This window comes from Camellia sinensis, chromosome 5, assembly GCF_055761805.1.
Source record: "Camellia sinensis isolate YWXY chromosome 5, ASM5576180v1, whole genome shotgun sequence".
NCBI lineage: Eukaryota > Viridiplantae > Streptophyta > Magnoliopsida > Ericales > Theaceae > Camellia > Camellia sinensis.
The window spans coordinates 149,006,132-149,024,083 of NC_138965.1; the positions used below are offsets into that span (position 1 = coordinate 149,006,132).

The 17,952-nt window shown below is 37.6% G+C and overlaps 1 protein-coding gene and 1 pseudogene across 2 annotated transcripts; both read right to left on the minus strand.

The window, feature by feature from the left end:
- Nucleotides 1–8,910: 8,910 nt before the first annotated feature.
- Nucleotides 8,911–11,115, minus strand: LOC114271164 (thymidine kinase a). Its single transcript, XM_082870113.1, has 4 exons — nt 10,983–11,115; nt 10,557–10,701; nt 9,965–10,086; nt 8,911–9,121 (listed from the first exon to the last, which is right to left on the minus strand). Exons 1-4 carry the CDS (start codon nt 11,093–11,095, stop codon nt 9,070–9,072), a joined length of 432 nt encoding a protein of 143 aa, XP_082726239.1. The 5' UTR covers nt 11,096–11,115; the 3' UTR covers nt 8,911–9,069.
- Nucleotides 11,116–11,250: 135 nt separating this feature from the next.
- Nucleotides 11,251–17,128, minus strand: LOC114319389 (homeobox-leucine zipper protein ATHB-13-like; annotated as a pseudogene). The gene is made up of 11 exons (XR_014330308.1): nt 16,672–17,128; nt 16,521–16,588; nt 15,746–15,867; nt 14,431–14,537; nt 14,260–14,343; nt 14,011–14,098; nt 13,845–13,922; nt 13,644–13,700; nt 13,334–13,392; nt 12,743–13,126; nt 11,251–11,662 (listed from the first exon to the last, which is right to left on the minus strand). The product of XR_014330308.1 is annotated as a homeobox-leucine zipper protein ATHB-13-like (transcript).
- Nucleotides 17,129–17,952: the final 824 nt, after the last annotated feature.

The window sequence follows — 17,952 nt, forward strand, 5'->3', positions numbered from 1 at the left end:
ATTGAGTGTGTGGCTTGAGAAAAGATGTTCGCAAAGAAGAATTTGTGTGTGGAAATAGAATTTTCCATAGGGTGCTTCTAAATTAGGGGTGTGCGCGGTGCGGGTCGGTGCGGTTTGAGAGAAAAATAGAAACCGTATAGGGGGTGGCGGATTGATAAAAGTGTCACTAGAATTTGTCATTTTCCTTATAAAAAACCGACTGTTTGGTTGGCAAATAATGGCGGATTTGCCTTGGCGGTTTGGGCGGATTGGCGGTTTATAAAAAATATAATTCAAATTACAAAACTTAAATCAAAGAGTAAAAAAAAGACGAGAGATACCGTGATGTTAAGTATCTTGCGAAGCTTTCTTCTGATGCAGCAAGTGTGGCAACAACATGATAATATCAACGACTATGCCATCAGTTCATTACAAGCATTTGTGAAAGCTACAATGATCAAATACAATACATATCATTCAAGGTTTACAATATTTTGAAAATGTTTACTGTTAAAAAGTATTTAGATTGAAAAGTGAGCTGATACAAGTTTGTAACATGGCCAGAAAAAAATAAGATTGAAAAGTGAATTGGAATTCAACTTTATTTTGAATTACTGACATCTTGAATTCCCCTCAAGCAGTAATGAAATACTATATTCTAAGGTATAGAACAACAAGCAAACTTAAGTAAAAAAGAATTTTTAGAATCTTATAAAACATGATTTAATAGCGGTGCGGGTCGGTGCGGTTTGGAAGAAAAATAGACACCGGCGGATTGATAAAAGTGTCACTAGAATTTGCCATTTTTCTTACCAAAAACCGGCGGTTCGATTGGCAAATAATAACGAATTTGCCTTGGCGGTGCGGTTCGGTGCGGTTTTGGTGGTTTCGGCGGTTTCAGCGGTATTATGCACACCCCTACTCTAAATGCACCCAAAAAGTTTGGTTGAACATCTTGTTTTCTATTAAAAAAAAATTATTACCATTTTATCCTTGTAAAAAATTACTAAAAACGCCGAAAACAAACCTAACTCCGGCCAACAAAATTTAGTTCTAGCAAGACCAACCCAACTCTAGTCAACCCCTGTAGTTGCTACCGCTACCTCCTCCTCATCCTACCATCGCCATCACCACATCCTTTTCCTCCCACAGTTGCAGCTACCACCTCCTCCTCCTTCTCGGTTACAACTGCCACCTCATTTTTATCATTCTCCGCCACAACTATCCATTCCACCGTCGTGAGACCTTTTTTTGCCGTGAATCTTCCTGCGAACGATGTCCCAACCCAGCCTCTCGTCGTTACAAACTACTCTCCCTTTTGTCTCGCATTTTTTGTGAAGCTTCCCTCATTCTTTCTCTTCTTCTCAAACCCTAGATCTAAGGCCTGGAATGAGGAAGAAGAAAAAGAAAAAGAGAAGTGGAAAAATGGCAAATAATGGGAAGAGAAAAATATGAGGTAGCAAATGACAAAGAGGAGAGGGATGGAGGCAAACAAGAGGTGGTAATGGAGGTGGTCCAACGATAGATGACAGAGTGGGTAGGGGTATCAGCAGCAATGGTGATATAGTGATCGACGATAGAGGTAGTTGGGAGAAAGTTGGGAATAGTGGGGGTAGGATTGGAATTATTTGAGATGTTAGCAGGAACAAACCAAATAAAAACAAAACATGTCTATTTGGTAATCAATCTCTCTCAAATAACACATGCAATGTTTATCTTTAGCCATTATGTTGATTAGAAAAAAAAATTATCGGTTTAGGATTCCATTTAAAATTAGGGTTTGGCGTCCCTCCCATCTAACTAGAGGGTACTATTTGGCCCATAGGGGCTCACCACGGATTCCGTTTCGATAATCCGAACCATTCAATATGTAGAACTCGTCAAGTACTATATGCTTGTAAACAATCACGTTGATCGGATATCGATAACTACGTGATCAAATCAGTTTTGTATAAAAAAATGGATGGTGAAAAAATAAACGATTGACAGAAATCTGATTCAATCAAATAGTTAGGAACTGGTTTCCCTCTAGTCCCAGATCGAACTGGAGGATACTATTAGGCCCGTGGGGGCCCACCACAGGTCCCGTTTCGATAATTCGAATCGTTCAATATATAGAACTCGTCAAATACTATATGTTTGTACAAAATCACGTTGATCGGATATCGATAGCTACGTGATCAAATCAGTTTTGTATAAAAAAAAATTGGATGGTGAAAAAATAAACGGTTGACAAAAATCTAATCCGATGAAATAGTTATCGATATCCGATCAACGTGATTTTTTATAAACATATAGTATTCGATGAGTTCTACATATTAAATGATTCGGATTATTGAAACAGGACCTGTGGTGGGCCCCCACGGGCCTAATAGTATCCTCCAGTTCGATCTGGGACTAGAGGGAAACCAGTCCCTAAAATTAGATAGTAAAATTTTAAAAGTTATGGCGTTTGGAATTAACTGTTTTAGCAATTTTTTTGTTGGATTTTTTCATTTAGAAAACCTTAATTCAAAAAATTCAAAAAGTTTTATACTTTCAAATATTACCCGACTTGACGAACCATAAAAGGTTAAAGAATTTAAAATTTTTGAAAAACATTCAAAAAATGATAAATAAAAAAAAAACCAAAAATAGTTGACTTTTTAAGTTTTTTGTTAGCTTTTATTTTATTTTTTTGTCTTTAGTAACTTTTTTTTTTTTTAAAAATGATAGATTTGTCTATAGAAGATGGACTTGAAATTTTTTTTAAAAAAATTAATATAATTTTTAAAAAAGATTACTGAAAAAAAAAATATATATATATATATATATGATTTTTTTTAGCGGGATGTCAAGCACTCTGTATCTAATTTTATGATTAAATTTTGTATGTTTAAAAATTTTTAATTGGAAAAAAGTAATTAAGATGGTGGCCACAAATAGATGAACCTTGCCGTGTGAGAGAAAAGCAAGTATAATGAGAAAGATGGAAAATGGTGATATTGTAAGCTAAGAGATGAGAACCAACGGGCTAATTCGAGAATTTTTATGCTTTATTAAGATGTTAGTAGTTCAAATCTCCTTACTTGGCATATGTGTCTTATTTTTCGTATATTAATTTAGATTTTCTCTCTCATTTTGAAAGTTTTTTCATAAAAAAAATTTGTATTATATTTGATTTTTATTACTATGATTGTAATTTATTGAATTTCATTAGTGTATCTTATATAAATCAAATCTATTAAAAAAAAAAAAAACCTAACAGATGAGTATCAAGAGATCGAGTTGAGTGAAGGTTTTGGCTATTTGATAGAGATGGGATTTTAGAAATGTTATATTTTAATTTCTATTATTTTGAAATTAGTAATTAATTATAAAATATTCTATAATTATTAGATTTTTACTCAACTTTGAGATGTTTTACTCTGATTAAAAGAGTTGATGTTTTGCTCAACTTTGAGATTTAAACCGAGATGTTTTACTCCGGTTGAACGAGTTGATGTTTTACTCAACTTTGAGATTTAAACCGAGATGTTTTACTCCGTTTGAACGAGTTGATGTTTTGTTCAACTTTGAAATTAAAACCGAGATGTTTTACTCCGGTTGAACGAGTTGATGTTTTGCTCAACTTTGAGATTTAAACCGAGATGTTTTACTCCGCTTGAACGAGTTGATGTTTTGTTCAACTTTGAAATTAAAACCGAGATGTTTTACTCCGGTTGAACGAGTTGATGTTTTGCTCAGCTTTGAGATTCTCAACCGAGATGTTTCGGTTGAATGAGTTGATGTCTTGCTCAACTTTGAGATTCTCAACTGAGATGTTTACTCTGGTTGAACGAATTGATGTTTTGCTCAACTTTGAAATTAAAACCGAGATGTTTTACTCCGGTTGAACGAGTTGATGTTTTGCTTAACTTTGAGATTCTCAACTAAGATGTTTACTCCGGTTGAATGAGTTGATGTTTTGCTCAACTTTAAGATTCTCAAACGAGATGTTTATTCCGATTGAACGAGTTGATGTTTTGCTCAACTTTGACATTTAAACCGAGATGTTTTACTCCAGTTGAACGAGTTGATGTCTTGCTCAACTTTGAGATTTTCAACCGAGATGTTTTACTTCGGTTGAATGAGTTGTTGTCTTGCTCAACTTTGAGATTCTCAACCGAGATGTTTACTCCGGTTGAATGAGTTGATGTCTTGCTCAACTTTGAGATTCTCAACCGAGATGTTTACTCCGGTTGAATGAGTTTATGTTTTGCTCAACTTTTATATTTAAACCAAAATGTATTGTTCCAGTTAAAACAGTTAATGATTTACTCAACTTTATGCTTGAAACCGAGATGTCTTTTCCAGTTAAGTAAGTTAAACAAGATGATTAGTTTGGCCGAGGTATTTTTCGGCTGAAGTTATTTAGCTTGAAGACCGTGCAAACGCTTGATGGAAATTAAACTTTTTCATTGATGTACAAAATAACTACAAGAGGAGGGACAGATAGTTCGGTTACATGTTCAGACACAAAAGAAAGAAGACAAAAGAAAATTAATCTAGGGGGAAAGGTCAGTGAATTCATCCCCACTTGCCTCCAGGTTGACCATTGGTGTTTGGTCTTGGACACCGGTCTCCGTTTGGCCGGGCTGCTCTTGGCGGTCTTCTCCCTCCGCGTTTTCCTCGGCATCTTCAGCTCCCTCTTCCTCGGCTTCAGCCTGCAACGTGCTGAAGACGTCGTTGGCGTAGGGCACAAGATAGCTCGGTAGGAAGGCAACTGGAGGAGAGGCAAACACGTCAGTTCCCGATCCCTGGCCGAGCTGTTCACAAGCAGCCTCCCACCCTGCCTTGAAGAAAATATCTTGGGTGGCGCGGACTTGCTTTGTGTAACTCTCCTCGGCCTCAAGGAAACCGGCGTTGTTGGCGGCCTTCAGCTCCTCTTCCCTTGATTGTTTCATCGAATCTAGCTCGGCTCGGAGCGCATCTCTTTGTTTCTCGGCAGATCTAAGTTGGCCGAGTAGCCTAGAGTTATCAGAGTTGGCCATCTCTAGTGAAGACTTGGCTCGCCCGAGCTCGGTTTGAAGGCTTTTGACCTGGCTGGCAGAGTCAATTGCCCTCTGTCGGAGTCGGTGGATCCTTTCCATCACCAAGTGCTGGCCTGCAAGGAGTAAGTTTGATTAGAATGGAAATCGAGCAAACACTTGTGAAATTCGAATGAAAAATTTAAGATGCTTACCCTGGCCATGGACTTGACCGAGGATTTCACCAACCGGGTGTTTGGCACATGGTCGCTGCCAACCACGTCGCTCGGCAGAAGGAGAGTTTTGGAGAGATCGAAGGCGAGCAGATGCTCCTTGTCGCCTTTGATTGAGGCGTTTGCCGGGATCTCCTTTCCCCGATGCTTAATCTGCGGCCTCCATGGCAGAATTGGGTCAACTGTCACGGCCGGCTGCTCGGTGTTGAGCCCCGCAACTAGCTCAGCGGAAGGGTCTGCGCGAGGCCTTTTGCTAGCCTGGCGGTTGTCTCTGCTGGCTTGCCCGGCGGCGGGAGACGCCAATGCAACCACGGTCCCGCTAGGTTGCCCGGCAGTAGGAGAGCGGGTTTAGATGCTTGGTATCTCGGTGGAGGTGGCAGTGATGAGGTTCTTGATGCGGCTTCTTTTGGCCATCTCTTCTGCCTCGGTCAACCAGATGAATGGCACGTCCGGTAATGTGGGATCGGGAGGTGGAGATGGAGCGCGAAGAAAGTCTGTGACTTTACTCCGGCGTGGAGCTGAATATCTGTATGTCGGAGTGTAACCGAGGAGGTCATGGCAATCCCGGTCGCGGTAGCGGAGCACGGTTCTGATGGCGGCTTCGTTGGGATAACGGTAGTTGGCTTGCAAAGCGTTGATTGCTGTAAAGGAAAGAAGGAAAAATGACAAGTACAGAGTAATGAAATATAGCAAATAGACCGAGCAATTAGCACGGCTTACATGTCTCGCCAAAATTTTTGCTGATATACCAGCCCGGTACCTCGGCCGTTTCATAATTGCTGGACACCCGGAAAAAGTCATCGTCATTCAAGTCCTTGTCTGGGGTACCGGTCACTATTTTCTCCTTGCCCGGTCTGATTTTCAAATAGTAGGCGAGGCCATCGCCTGTGTGCCCTAAGGTGTATTGGCGAAGTATCTTGGCCAGACCAAGGTTGGTTCCTAACCGGCTGTTTAGCTCGTGGACCCCGTTGATTATTCTGTAAGTGTTGGTTGAAACCTGGGTTAGAGCTAGCCCGGTACGTTGCAAGAATTCGCAAATAAGCGGGTTGACCGGGAAGCGAAGCCCACCTTCTATGATGGAAAGCACGGTGAAGGGGCACTAGTCGGATCTGCCCCAAGGGATCGTTTTCTCTTCACCGAGCTCTAGGTGGACGTCGCCCGGGATATCGTATTCTTCTCGGAACGCGGCTAGAGCAGTCGGGGTATCGACTAAGAAGTGGTAGCGCCCTATGTGTGACCAGCTGGTCTTAGCTCGGCTGAGGTGGTTTGGCAGACTGGTGTTTGGTGGCTGCTCAGTCTTTGAGAGCCTCAGTATTTGGTTTGTGGTCCCATTGGACTCTGCAGTAAAAGGATGACAAGTGTAAGTGAAAGCGCGGTCGCGCAGAACGAGCTTTTAGCTCGGTCATGAAGAGTGCCAGACCACCTCGGACGCAAAGGCAAACCAAGGAGCTCGGTCGCTCAAGCGGACCAGTTGTTAGCCTGGTCGAGCGGCCAAGTCCTCTGTCTACCTCGGTTTCTACTAAGGTTTTGGCAAACTTGTAAGTTGCTCGGTCTCAATGTTTTTTGGGATCAAAAGAAGACCTGGAGCCCGGTCCGCTCCAGATCCTCATGTGTTCATGTGTTCATCACTGGGACTGAAGAACATCGAAGAGAATAGGGGCAGGAGAGGGTTTTAGGGGGTATATCCTAAAAACCTACGGATTTAGTGCCCTAAAATGTGAAATATCAAATGAAATAGCAATAAAGTGCTCGAAGGACTTACTAGGAAGGGGGTTAAATCTGAGTCTTCATGCATGAACGGAGAAGAGGAACAAGAATGGAGGTTGGAGCTCTAGAACGTCGAAGGTTGAAGGGGAGTCAGTAAGAGTGAAATGAAGGGGGATATGGCGTGTTTGTAGGAGTGAAGAACCGCCAAAAATTTGAATGTGAAGGGACGTGATAGTTGGCTGCTCGAGGCCAATGGGCGAGCGACACGTGTCCCTATTGACGGCGGCGTCAGTACTGAAGAGACGAGATGGCAAGTCGAGGCGTCGACCGGGCAAGTTTGGAAGCCAGTCGTATCAACTAGCCCGGTTATCGTCTTGCAAATAGAAGACCGAGGAAGGGTCTACCCCGGTCGGATTATGTAATCCCGGTCACGCTTTTGCGGACGGAATTAAGGAGCAATTGAGAGGGAGATTTATGAGCTGGATTGAGCCGCGGTAACGGCCGGGCAGATTATGGGCCGAACATAATTGGGCCGTGGTAGCATGGGCCAGTCCAGAAAGGTTTTGCTCGGTTAAAGCAAAGGGCATGTGTGGACCGAGCTACTTGGCTTCTTGGTGCTGAAACCGGTCTACGGGGAGTGCGGCTGGGCTGTCTGCCGGCCTCTGTGGCTTCCACGGAGGCACGCGTTAGCTCGGCAGAAGGGCCGACGGCTAACCTGACCGACCTCTCTCGGGCTCGGCTCGTCGGAATGCGGCCGAGCTCGGTTGTATAGGAGCACGGTGAATGGATCATACATGTATGCCACGCAGCGCATTCAGGTTAAACCGGTGAGGTTCCGCCGATCTGCCGAGCTCTGCCAAGGTACCCTAACAGATTGGTTAAGTGGTGATTACTGGATTTGTGCTGACTGATGAGATAGAAGCACCACGTGTCGGGAGACTAATGGGAGTAGATTTGGGGCGCAGAAGGTATATAAGCATGTTTGCGCCCCCCATGCTGAGACAGATGATCATTTGGTGAGAAAAACACTTACATTCAACTCTCCTTTCTCTCTCTCTACCTGAGTGTGTGCTAACTTGACCGTCGGAGGGGTTTTCCGGCCACACACCGCCGGGTAGCTCACCGCCATTGTGTTCGTAGGGCGATCGAACAGACAGAGAGCTTGGAAGAAAGGAGTACGGGCTCGCATGAATATTTGCTCCCCGTACAGATGAGTATCAAGAGATCGAGTTGAGTGAAGTTTTTGGCTATTTGATAGAGATGGGATTTTAGAAATGTTATATTTTAATTTCTATTATTTTGAAATTAGTAATTAATTATAAAATACTCTATAATTATTAGATTTTTTAAATTGATTTAATTTCGTATTTTATGAGTTTTATTTGTTGTACAATAATTAATATTTTCCTTAGTTGTTTTTCTTATTTTTAGGCATTCTTGATTAGCAATATCTTAGCCTGCTCTATAAGAATTAACTTAGTATAAATACTCTCTAAGAAAAATTAAGGAAAATCTAATCTAACATCTATCTCTAACTTTTTATAATGAGAAAGAGATCACAATATTTTCATTTATAACTTAACATCCTTCACCTACACCCATATGTCACACCAACTTTATCATTATCAGCCCCACTCAGGCGCCTCAATTCAGGCTTTCCGTAGCTGAGAATCATTTCGTTCCTCATCGCTAGGTAATAACTACTACTCAAAAGTCTCTTCAAACGCATCAATTCACTCATACTTTGCTAATCCCAATTCTCTTCACCACTGCGTTCGTAATTGCCTCTGCTTGCAAGCACAACCCATTTTGCTCAATCCCAGACATATAGCTCCTCACTTCTTCTCTAATCATCTCTTGCATCACAGCCAAAAATTCTTGGTTGAAGAACAGCCTGTTTAGTAATAGAGGATTGATGATTTTAGGGGTTTTTGTATATATATATACTAGCGTATGCCCGTGCCTAAAGGCACGGTGCAAATAATGTTGTGATCAAAATACAATTGTAATTCATACGTATCATATTAAAATTTATAGAGTCTGTAATATGTTTTGACAAAAATATTGAAAAAATATAAAGAAATACTATTCTTTTTAAAAAACTTAAAACAATTTTATTTATACCACACGTTTTACAGAACTCGAATAAAATAACAATGAAATTACCCAGAACTCTGGTGATGCAGCCCACGAAAAAGCACCGAAATACTTTCACTGCCAGTAAACAAATAATTATTTTGTTGTTTAAAAATTTCAATAAAAACTAACAATTATTCCAATTGATGTATATAATACTATCAAATAAATAATTATTATGTTGTTTAAGAATTTCAATTTAATAGTTTGTCCAACAAACAATAAAAGCTAAATAAATTAAGATTCTAAAAATAAAAATAATAATAAATACAGTATTGTGATTTTCTAGAAGTTGTGAAATTTTCGGACCCCCTTCTCGGGTTGGTGGTGGGTCACCCAAAGCTTTTTTTTTTTTTTTTTTTTTTTTAAGACTACACTTTCTATCGCTTTTCTTGCTTGCTTTTTCCATCTAACCAATCACATTCCGCCCGCATATCCTTGGCAACAACTATAATTTATCTAGCAATAAATTTTAACACCTTCAAACTACTGATTTATGGGCTGATAAATAGTACAAATCTAATTTATGGTGAGTTTGATAAGTATAAAATTTTGATTTATCGTAAAGTATGGATTTCTAATCAGGTAAGTCCCCAGGGTTGGTCTGGAGGTTTAAAAATGTATCACCCATAAAAATTAAAAAATGTATCAACCATGAAAGTAATGTGTCACCCTAGTGTATACCCGTGTCTAAAAAGAATAATATAATTAATTATAAGATTAAAATATAATTAAATTTAAAAGTATTGATTTAAAATGTAATTTATCAAATTTATTGACTTTAACATGAATTTTGTGTATGCCTAGGCACGGGCATACGAAAAATATTTATATTATCAAGCAAAAACACCACAACAAAGGCCCGTCACAAATTTGCATCAAGGAAAAGAAAAAAAAAAAGAATTAATCTGTAAGGAAAACCTCAAGTAGTCCCCATCTAGCCCAGCAACTATTACAGTTTTCCCATCATGGTCAGCAACCTTGCAGCAAAAATCATAAAGGTCGCCAAAAAATTGAGCTTCATCAATGCCAATCACATCCAGCTGCCAACATGTAACCAGCATTTAGAAGATAATAGAAAAAGCATTAAAAAAATAAATAAATAAAAAAATAAAAAAATAAAAATAAACTTCAAACTTAAATATAGGACTGCAATGGTGTTAATCATGAATAGCATTTGGTTTCACATTTTAAAAAAGAAATAAAAAAGACAGCCTAAACAGTTAAGATTACTTGTCTACCAGTTAAATTAGCTCACATATGATTTACCAACACCAATAATTAGAAAAGTAACTTGTACAATGTCAAGCCACAAAAAACAATCAAATTCTTCTTACATAAAACCATGAAGATGATAGTAACATCACTTCAATATCACTTACAATATATCAAACACATCCAACTTATGAAGCTACCAAGCCCATAGAACAACTGGGACACCATAGACTGAACCAAAAAAAAAAAATTTATAAAAAAAAAAAAACACAAATCAAATGGTTCAAGTTTGAAATACCTTGGCATAAGCCTCATCTCCAAATTTTTGCCTAAATGACAACAGATCCGGCAACGCCCAACAGGAAAACTTTGTCCCATCATGTGTTACCACCGAGTCAACCGCATATCTCGTATCCTTCCTTGACTTTATTATTGCAACATTTCTACATTTACATGGTTGGCCCCAAAATAATAGTTAAAATAAAATAAAATTCTTTATGCATCCAACATAAACTTAACACATTGTTATCATCTACAATTAATTAACATTCAGAATTTCTTAACTACATAACACCATAAAAGTGTTGAGAATAAATTGCACAAATTAAATTACAAATCAGAACCCCCAACTTTACAAATATGGGTAAAGCTTATATCTCTAGCTACTTCTCAGAATATCCGAATTAAACTCAAATTCATGAAATTAACAAAGTCAACAAAGTACCTGCCATTGTTGCCCTCAGATTTGACTCGACGAAGGAGAGCTGTTGTTTTTCCAGCGAACATTGGCCCAACAATGACGTGAATCTCACAAAAATTCAAAAACCTTCTTCTCATATTATATAGATTTCTTATCGTATTTTCTCATCTCTAAACACAGTAATTGGGTCTCAAGTGAGAAAATAAGATAACAAATGAGATTACATGTAACATTACTTCTTCTTTTTTTCTGAATATATAGCATTGCTGATTCTAATGCAGCCAATGGGGGGTTTCAATTCAATTGAAGTGTTGTTGTTCCAACCATGGCCAAAACCCAGATTGATCATCAATGGCACAAAACATGTTGGAAAAGCTTTCTTCTTTGACAGCATTTTGATGATCAATGATCTTGTGGTCAGGTTGTCTTGATGAAGAAGAAGAGTTTGGGAAGAGGTGGGCCACGGCAGCAGAAGTGGGCCTGGTGATGATGGAGGGTGGAAAGAGGGGTCTGCTGCTGGTTGTTGGAATAATTGGATGGCCATGATGATGGTTTGATAAAGGGCTGTCCATGGCTGGTGGGGTCCTTGTTGAGATGTCTAGCTTGATCTCTGAGCTGTTTTCACTTCTGTTGCTGCTTGAACCCTGTGTCTCTTTGTTTAGGTTTATTGATTATGTTGGCTCTCTGTTTTTAAGTGCTATTATCTGCATTCATTTGATTCAAAATCAGGAAGTTCGTTTTTTAGATAGGAAAAATCAAGAAGTTTTGGATACATAAAAACTGATTATAGCATCGAACATAAAATATATATGGAATAAAATGCAATGGTTCATGAAAATTTATCTTGAATATTATTCTAAAAGTGAGTGTGTGATGTAAATTTAAAGTTGATGGAATGTAGATCACACACACTCAAAATAAATGTAGACTATTGATTTTTTTTTTTTTTTCTATGTGATTTTCTAAAGTAAATCTTCTGGATTTGTAGCATTACTATATATGAAAGACAATTTTTTTTTAAAGTGGGCCTCATCAGCGAATTTTATAAAATTTTATTTCATTAATGCATGTTTTATGCTCTTTTCTGTGTTTGCAACAGAATGGAATGAAAATCAACAACTATATGGGAGAGTTTAGTATAGTCTTTTACTTTGGAAAACAGAAAATAGAAGTTGACTCAGAAAATTTGCTTGCCAACTGTTTTTGAAAATTGAAGTTTTTTGAAAAAAGCTTATTTGAATTGTTTTTTAAATTTTCAAAGTTACTTTCACAAAAAAATGAAAACAATTGGTGTTTTTGAACTACTCATTGTTTTTGTTTCTGAAAACTTGAAAAACAGAAACAACACCCAAAATGACGACCATAATTATGGCTATCTAAAGTGATTCAAATTGAATTTTTTTTTTTTCTTCTTAATCAATCCACCCAAAAAAAAAAAATTTACAAAAACAAAATAAAAGAAAAGTTGCTTACTCAATTGGCAATAAAGAAGGGGAATTTTGTCCAAACTAAAATCTAACAGTTATCAACACATGCATCTTCCCAAAGCATCAAAATAATTTTGGAATTAATTCCCTTTGGTTTTGTTTTCAAATTTTGTTTAAAAAAAATGATCTGAAAACTTTGTTTGGCAATTTCTAAAAACACCTGTTCTTTAAAAAAACACTTTCAAAAACTTTTCCAAATTTTCAACAGCTGTTTTCAAACAAAAACGAAAACGATGAGTGTTTCTGAACTCCTCATTATTTTTGTTTTTGAAAAAACAAAAATTTCGAAAACCATACCTCAGCTTGAAGTTTTCTGGTTCTGAGATTGGAGAGCATCATTATCAGCCTTGATAGCATCAAACTGTCTCTTAAGAACATCATAGTCTTTCTCTAACTGCTTTGTCTTCCATCTAGCCCTCATGTTCTGAAACCATATAGCTATTTGTCTTGGTTGCAGCCCAAGAGCCCTTGCCAGCTGCATTTTCCTCTCAGATTCAAGCTTGTTTCCCAACTCAAAGTTCTTCTCAAGTGTTTTCACTTGTTCCAAGTTCAGTCTCCTCTTCTTCTCGCCAGCTTGTGACCCATCATCTGATAAGTCATCTTCAACCCCATTGGTTTCATGATCACACACTTCAATGCCTGAAAATGACATAGATCTCTTCCCCAGAAGTGATGCAACACCTGCAAATTGCCACTACCATTCAAAAATTCAAATCCTATATATATCAACTGTATTGGGATACATATCAGTATTTATCAGCTCATATGTATCAACTGATATATCAATGAGTAACATTTTTGGAAGTTCAAAATCTCAATATTCATTCCTCCCTCAGTTGGTTGAGTGTTTTTATTCCCCTTGGCCTTATTGGAAAGTTGAGGGTTCACCTCCTAACATCCCTGTGAATACGGCAGGCATGCCGGAGAACAGCTTTTCCAGATCCTCCCTGCCACGAAGAAATCATTCTACATGAATAAATTTTGCCCATGGTTCTTACTGGAAAATAAATTCAGGCGATCATCATGGCCCAATTTGTGTATCATTGGATGTAAGCAAAAATATAAAAATAAATAATTCATTTCGTTAGACAGCGGTTTGTGGTTTTTAATACAAAGAATCATTTTATACTATATTCTATAGAGATTGTTCCGGCAATGTTGACAAAACTAAACAGCCAATAAGTCCTTAGAGAAATACCTGTATGGTCCATCTCCAATAAAAGCAATTCGTGCCTCCGGTATCTGGTCCATGACACTGTTCAATCATACATCCCAAATGTCAATGGTTACAACTTATAATAATTATGAAAAAAGCATTATTCCGTCAATATTTTGCAAGTAATATTTCTTAAATTGCAAAAGCAGAAAATACTTATCATTTGAAATAAAATAGCAGTACCTTTTGAGTAAATCCAAACTCTTCTCAACTCCTAGTCGTCCAACATGGACTATCAATGGTCTCTCGGGCTCCCCATTGCTGATTAAAAAAAGAACAATATATTAACATTTGGAGGAAACTCATATTACATGGCAATGAAATTTTAAGGATTGAAAGAAAGCCATACCTTAGTCTTATTCGCATTTCTTGAGCGCGATATTTGAGATGGAAGCTTTCGGAATCAACACCCTTATTCCAGAGACGAATCTTGTTACCTGAAAATAAACAAAGAATTAACATGGATATGAGCTGCTATTTTCAGAGAAACATTTGAAAAAAATAAAATAAAAATTCAAGCAGAAGCATAAATGTCAAATTCTGTTATGTGATCAATGTGAAATTTCAGAGAGTTATCTATTGGGCGATGTTCATTTACCTGCTGTTACCCTAGCTGCTTCAAGCTCCTTTGCAAGGGCAGCTGATGGAACCAGTGTAAGATCAGCGGCCCTATGAAGAAACTCTGTTAAGAAAAGAACAAAACTTTCATTTATCAGTTCACAAACACGAAAAGTCAGAATCCATGTGAAATTGACAAAAGTTCATGTACTTATGACCCACCACATAGGTTTGACCAGCCAACTAAAGGTGTATCTTGGTATGTATCTGCAAGTCAAAACAGGAATTGGGCTCAACCCTTGTGGGGTGGCAAGCACACTGTGCAATTCCCAAAGATGATATGAAAAAAATTTATTAATACAAAGAAATTTTGTTTGATAAAATTTGATATGTATCAGCAGATTTTATTTTATAACAAATCAAATGTTGATCAGAAATAAAAACTACATAGAGATTAAAAAGTGAACTTCGAAAGATGACTAATTTTACAAACATAGTGTACATGAATTTACAAAGATACTGTGTTACTTCACATCACAATCAAGATCAATATTCCCATAGAGAAAGCTCAAGCAATTCATCAGAAACCGTCAAAACCACAAACAATTAACTAAATTTTCAGCAATTAAAGCAACAATAGGATGATCCACTTGACTGACTTTAATTGGATTCAATTATAAATGCACACATGCCTCACATGCAATGGAGAATTCAAAAATGTTGAGTCCCATAAATAGCCACCTAGATTTTTCAGAACGGGCAACGTTTATCTTCATTCTAACAACACGGATGCAAAAGAAAATGCATGCATAGATATATACACACACACAGAGGGGAATTTACCTGAGGGAGGAAAGAAGCGAATTGGGGTGTGGGGATAAGAGAAAAGCAAATCTGTGTAACTTGTTCTGGATCTCTCCCAACCCAACTTTGTCTCAAACTCTCTCTCTCTCTCTCTCTCCCTCCCTTCTCATAATGGCAATGGGTCTGTCCTTCACTCCAAACCACAACTCAACAAACAACAACGGTGGAGGAAAAATGCGTGTTTCGTTGTATTATTTAAGTTGTTCAAGTTCTTACCTAACTTTTTTATTTCATCAAACTGAGCTTCTACAGTTACTGATTTATGTAATCGTTTTCAATTGGACCACATCAACTGAAATCAGAACCTTCAGGAACTAAATACATGAAAATGATTGTATTATGTTCAGAAATCAAAAATTAATTAGTGCATCTTATAATTAATATTTTAATCAAAACCTACTACATCTTAAATCAAATTGGTGATTGTATTATGTTCAGAAATAATATAATTAATTATAAGATTAAAATATAATTAAATTTAAAAGTATTGATTTAAAATGTAATTTATCAAATTTATTGACTTTAACATGAATTTTGTGTATGCCTAGGCATGGGCATACGAAAAATATTTATATTATCAAGCAAAAACACCACAACAAAGGCCCGTCACAAATTTGCATCAAGGAAAAGAAAAAAAAAATGAATTAATCTATAAGAAAAACCTCAAGTAGTCCCCATCTAGCCCAGCAACTATTACAGTTTTCCCATCATGGTCAGCAACCTTGCAGCAAAAATCATAAAGGTCGCCAAAAAATTGAGCTTCATCAATGCCAATCACATCCAGCTGCCAACATGTGACCAGCATTTAGAAGATAATAGAAAAAGCATTAAAAAAAAAAAAACTCCAAACTTAAATGTAGGACTGCAATGGTGTTAATCATGAATAGCATTTGGTTTCACATTTTAAAAAATAAATAAAAAAGAGAGCCTAAACAGTTAAGATTACTTGTCTACCAGTTAAATTAGCTCACATATGGTTTACCAACACCAATAATTAGAAAAGTAACTTGTACAATGTCAAGCCACAAGAAACAATCAAATTCTTCTTACATAAAACCATGAAGATGATAGTAACATCACTTCAATATCACTTACAATATATCAAACACATCCAACTTATGAAGCTACCAAGCCCATAGAACAACTTATGAAATCAAAATACTTTTAAATTTAATTATATTTTAATCATATAATTAATAAATAAAAGAACTATAGTAGGTTTTTCAGAAATCAAAATAGTGCATTGTTCATAGCAAGTGAGTTGTGTGCATTATATAATAGTATAAAAGTATAGATATAGATATATAATATATGTATATGTATATGTATCAACAAACTGAAAGCTGACCTAGGGTTTTTACAGCTGTAATTCCATTAAACGCCTACAATGAACCAAAAAAAAATTCAGAAAAAACTCCAAATTCAGAAAAATCGTACCTTGCCAAGTGATACAATACGCATACACCAATACCAAGTGATAAAATCGTACCTCGCATTAACGGTGTCTGATACAATACACCAATTTATTAGTAACCCTCTTTGCCTCCAAATTCAGAAAAATCGAAATCAAAACAAACAAAAATCGTACCTTGCCAAGCATCGGTAGCAAAGAGGCAAAGAGGGTTTCGGCGAGATCTGTTGCGAGGAGGAGAGGACTGAAGTGATAAAGGGGGATGAGGAAGAGGCTGTCGTGATGGCGGTGGTCGAGGGATCTGTTGAAGAAGGAGAAACAGACAGGGTCCTGCAAGGGAGAAGAGAGGTGGTCGCGATGGCGGTGGTCGAGAGGGTTCTGTCGAAGAATAAACAGAGAGGGGGAGAGAGACGAAGAAGGAAGGAAGAGATGTGGGTGAGAGCAGAGAGGAAGAGAGCGACGTGGGTAGGTGAGAAGGTTAAGGAAGAGAAGTGCTTGGGCGGGAAATAAATAATTCAGAGCCGTTGATATACACTGAAGATTGATCTCAACCATCTAAATTAAATGTATCTGTGAGACATTTCTATACATTTTCAAAAAATCTCTTGCCTTATTATATAGATATGTATATGTATCAACAAACTGAAAGCTGACCTAGGGTTTTTACAGCTGTAATTCCATTAAACGCCTACAATGAACCAAAAAAAAATTCAGAAAAAACTCCAAATTCAGAAAAATCGTACCTTGCCAAGTGATACAATACGCATACACCAACACCAAGTGATAAAATCGTACCTCGCATTAACGGTGTCTGATACAATACACCAATTTATTAGTAACCCTCTTTGCCTCCAAATTCAGAAAAATCGAAATCAAAACAAACAAAAATCGTACCTTGCCAAGCATCGGTAGCAAAGAGGCAAAGAGGGTTTCGGCGAGATCTGTTGCGAGGAGGAGAGGACTGAAGTGATAAAGGGGGATGAGGAAGAGGCTGTCGTGATGGCGGTGGTCGAGGGATCTGTTGAAGAAGGAGAAACAGACAGGGTCCTGCGAGGGAGAAGAGAGGTGGTCGCGATGGCGGTGGTCGAGAGGGTTCTGTCGAAGAATAAACAGAGAGGGGGAGAGAGACGAAGAAGGAAGGAAGAGATGTGGGTGAGAGCAGAGAGGAAGAGAGAGACGTGGGTAGGTGAGAAGGTTAAGGAAGAGAAGTGCTTGGGCGGGAAATAAATAATTCAGAGCCGTTGATATACACTGAAGATTGATCTCAACCATCTAAATTAAATGTATCTGTGAGACATTTCTATACATTTTCAAAAAATCTCTTGCCTTATTATATAGATATATATATATATATATATATATAGTAATGATACATCCCTCTAATTTTAGAACTCTAATTGAGCTCTAATGATATGGAGGAAAGAAAAAAAATTATAAAAAAAAAATCAAGCCCAAAAT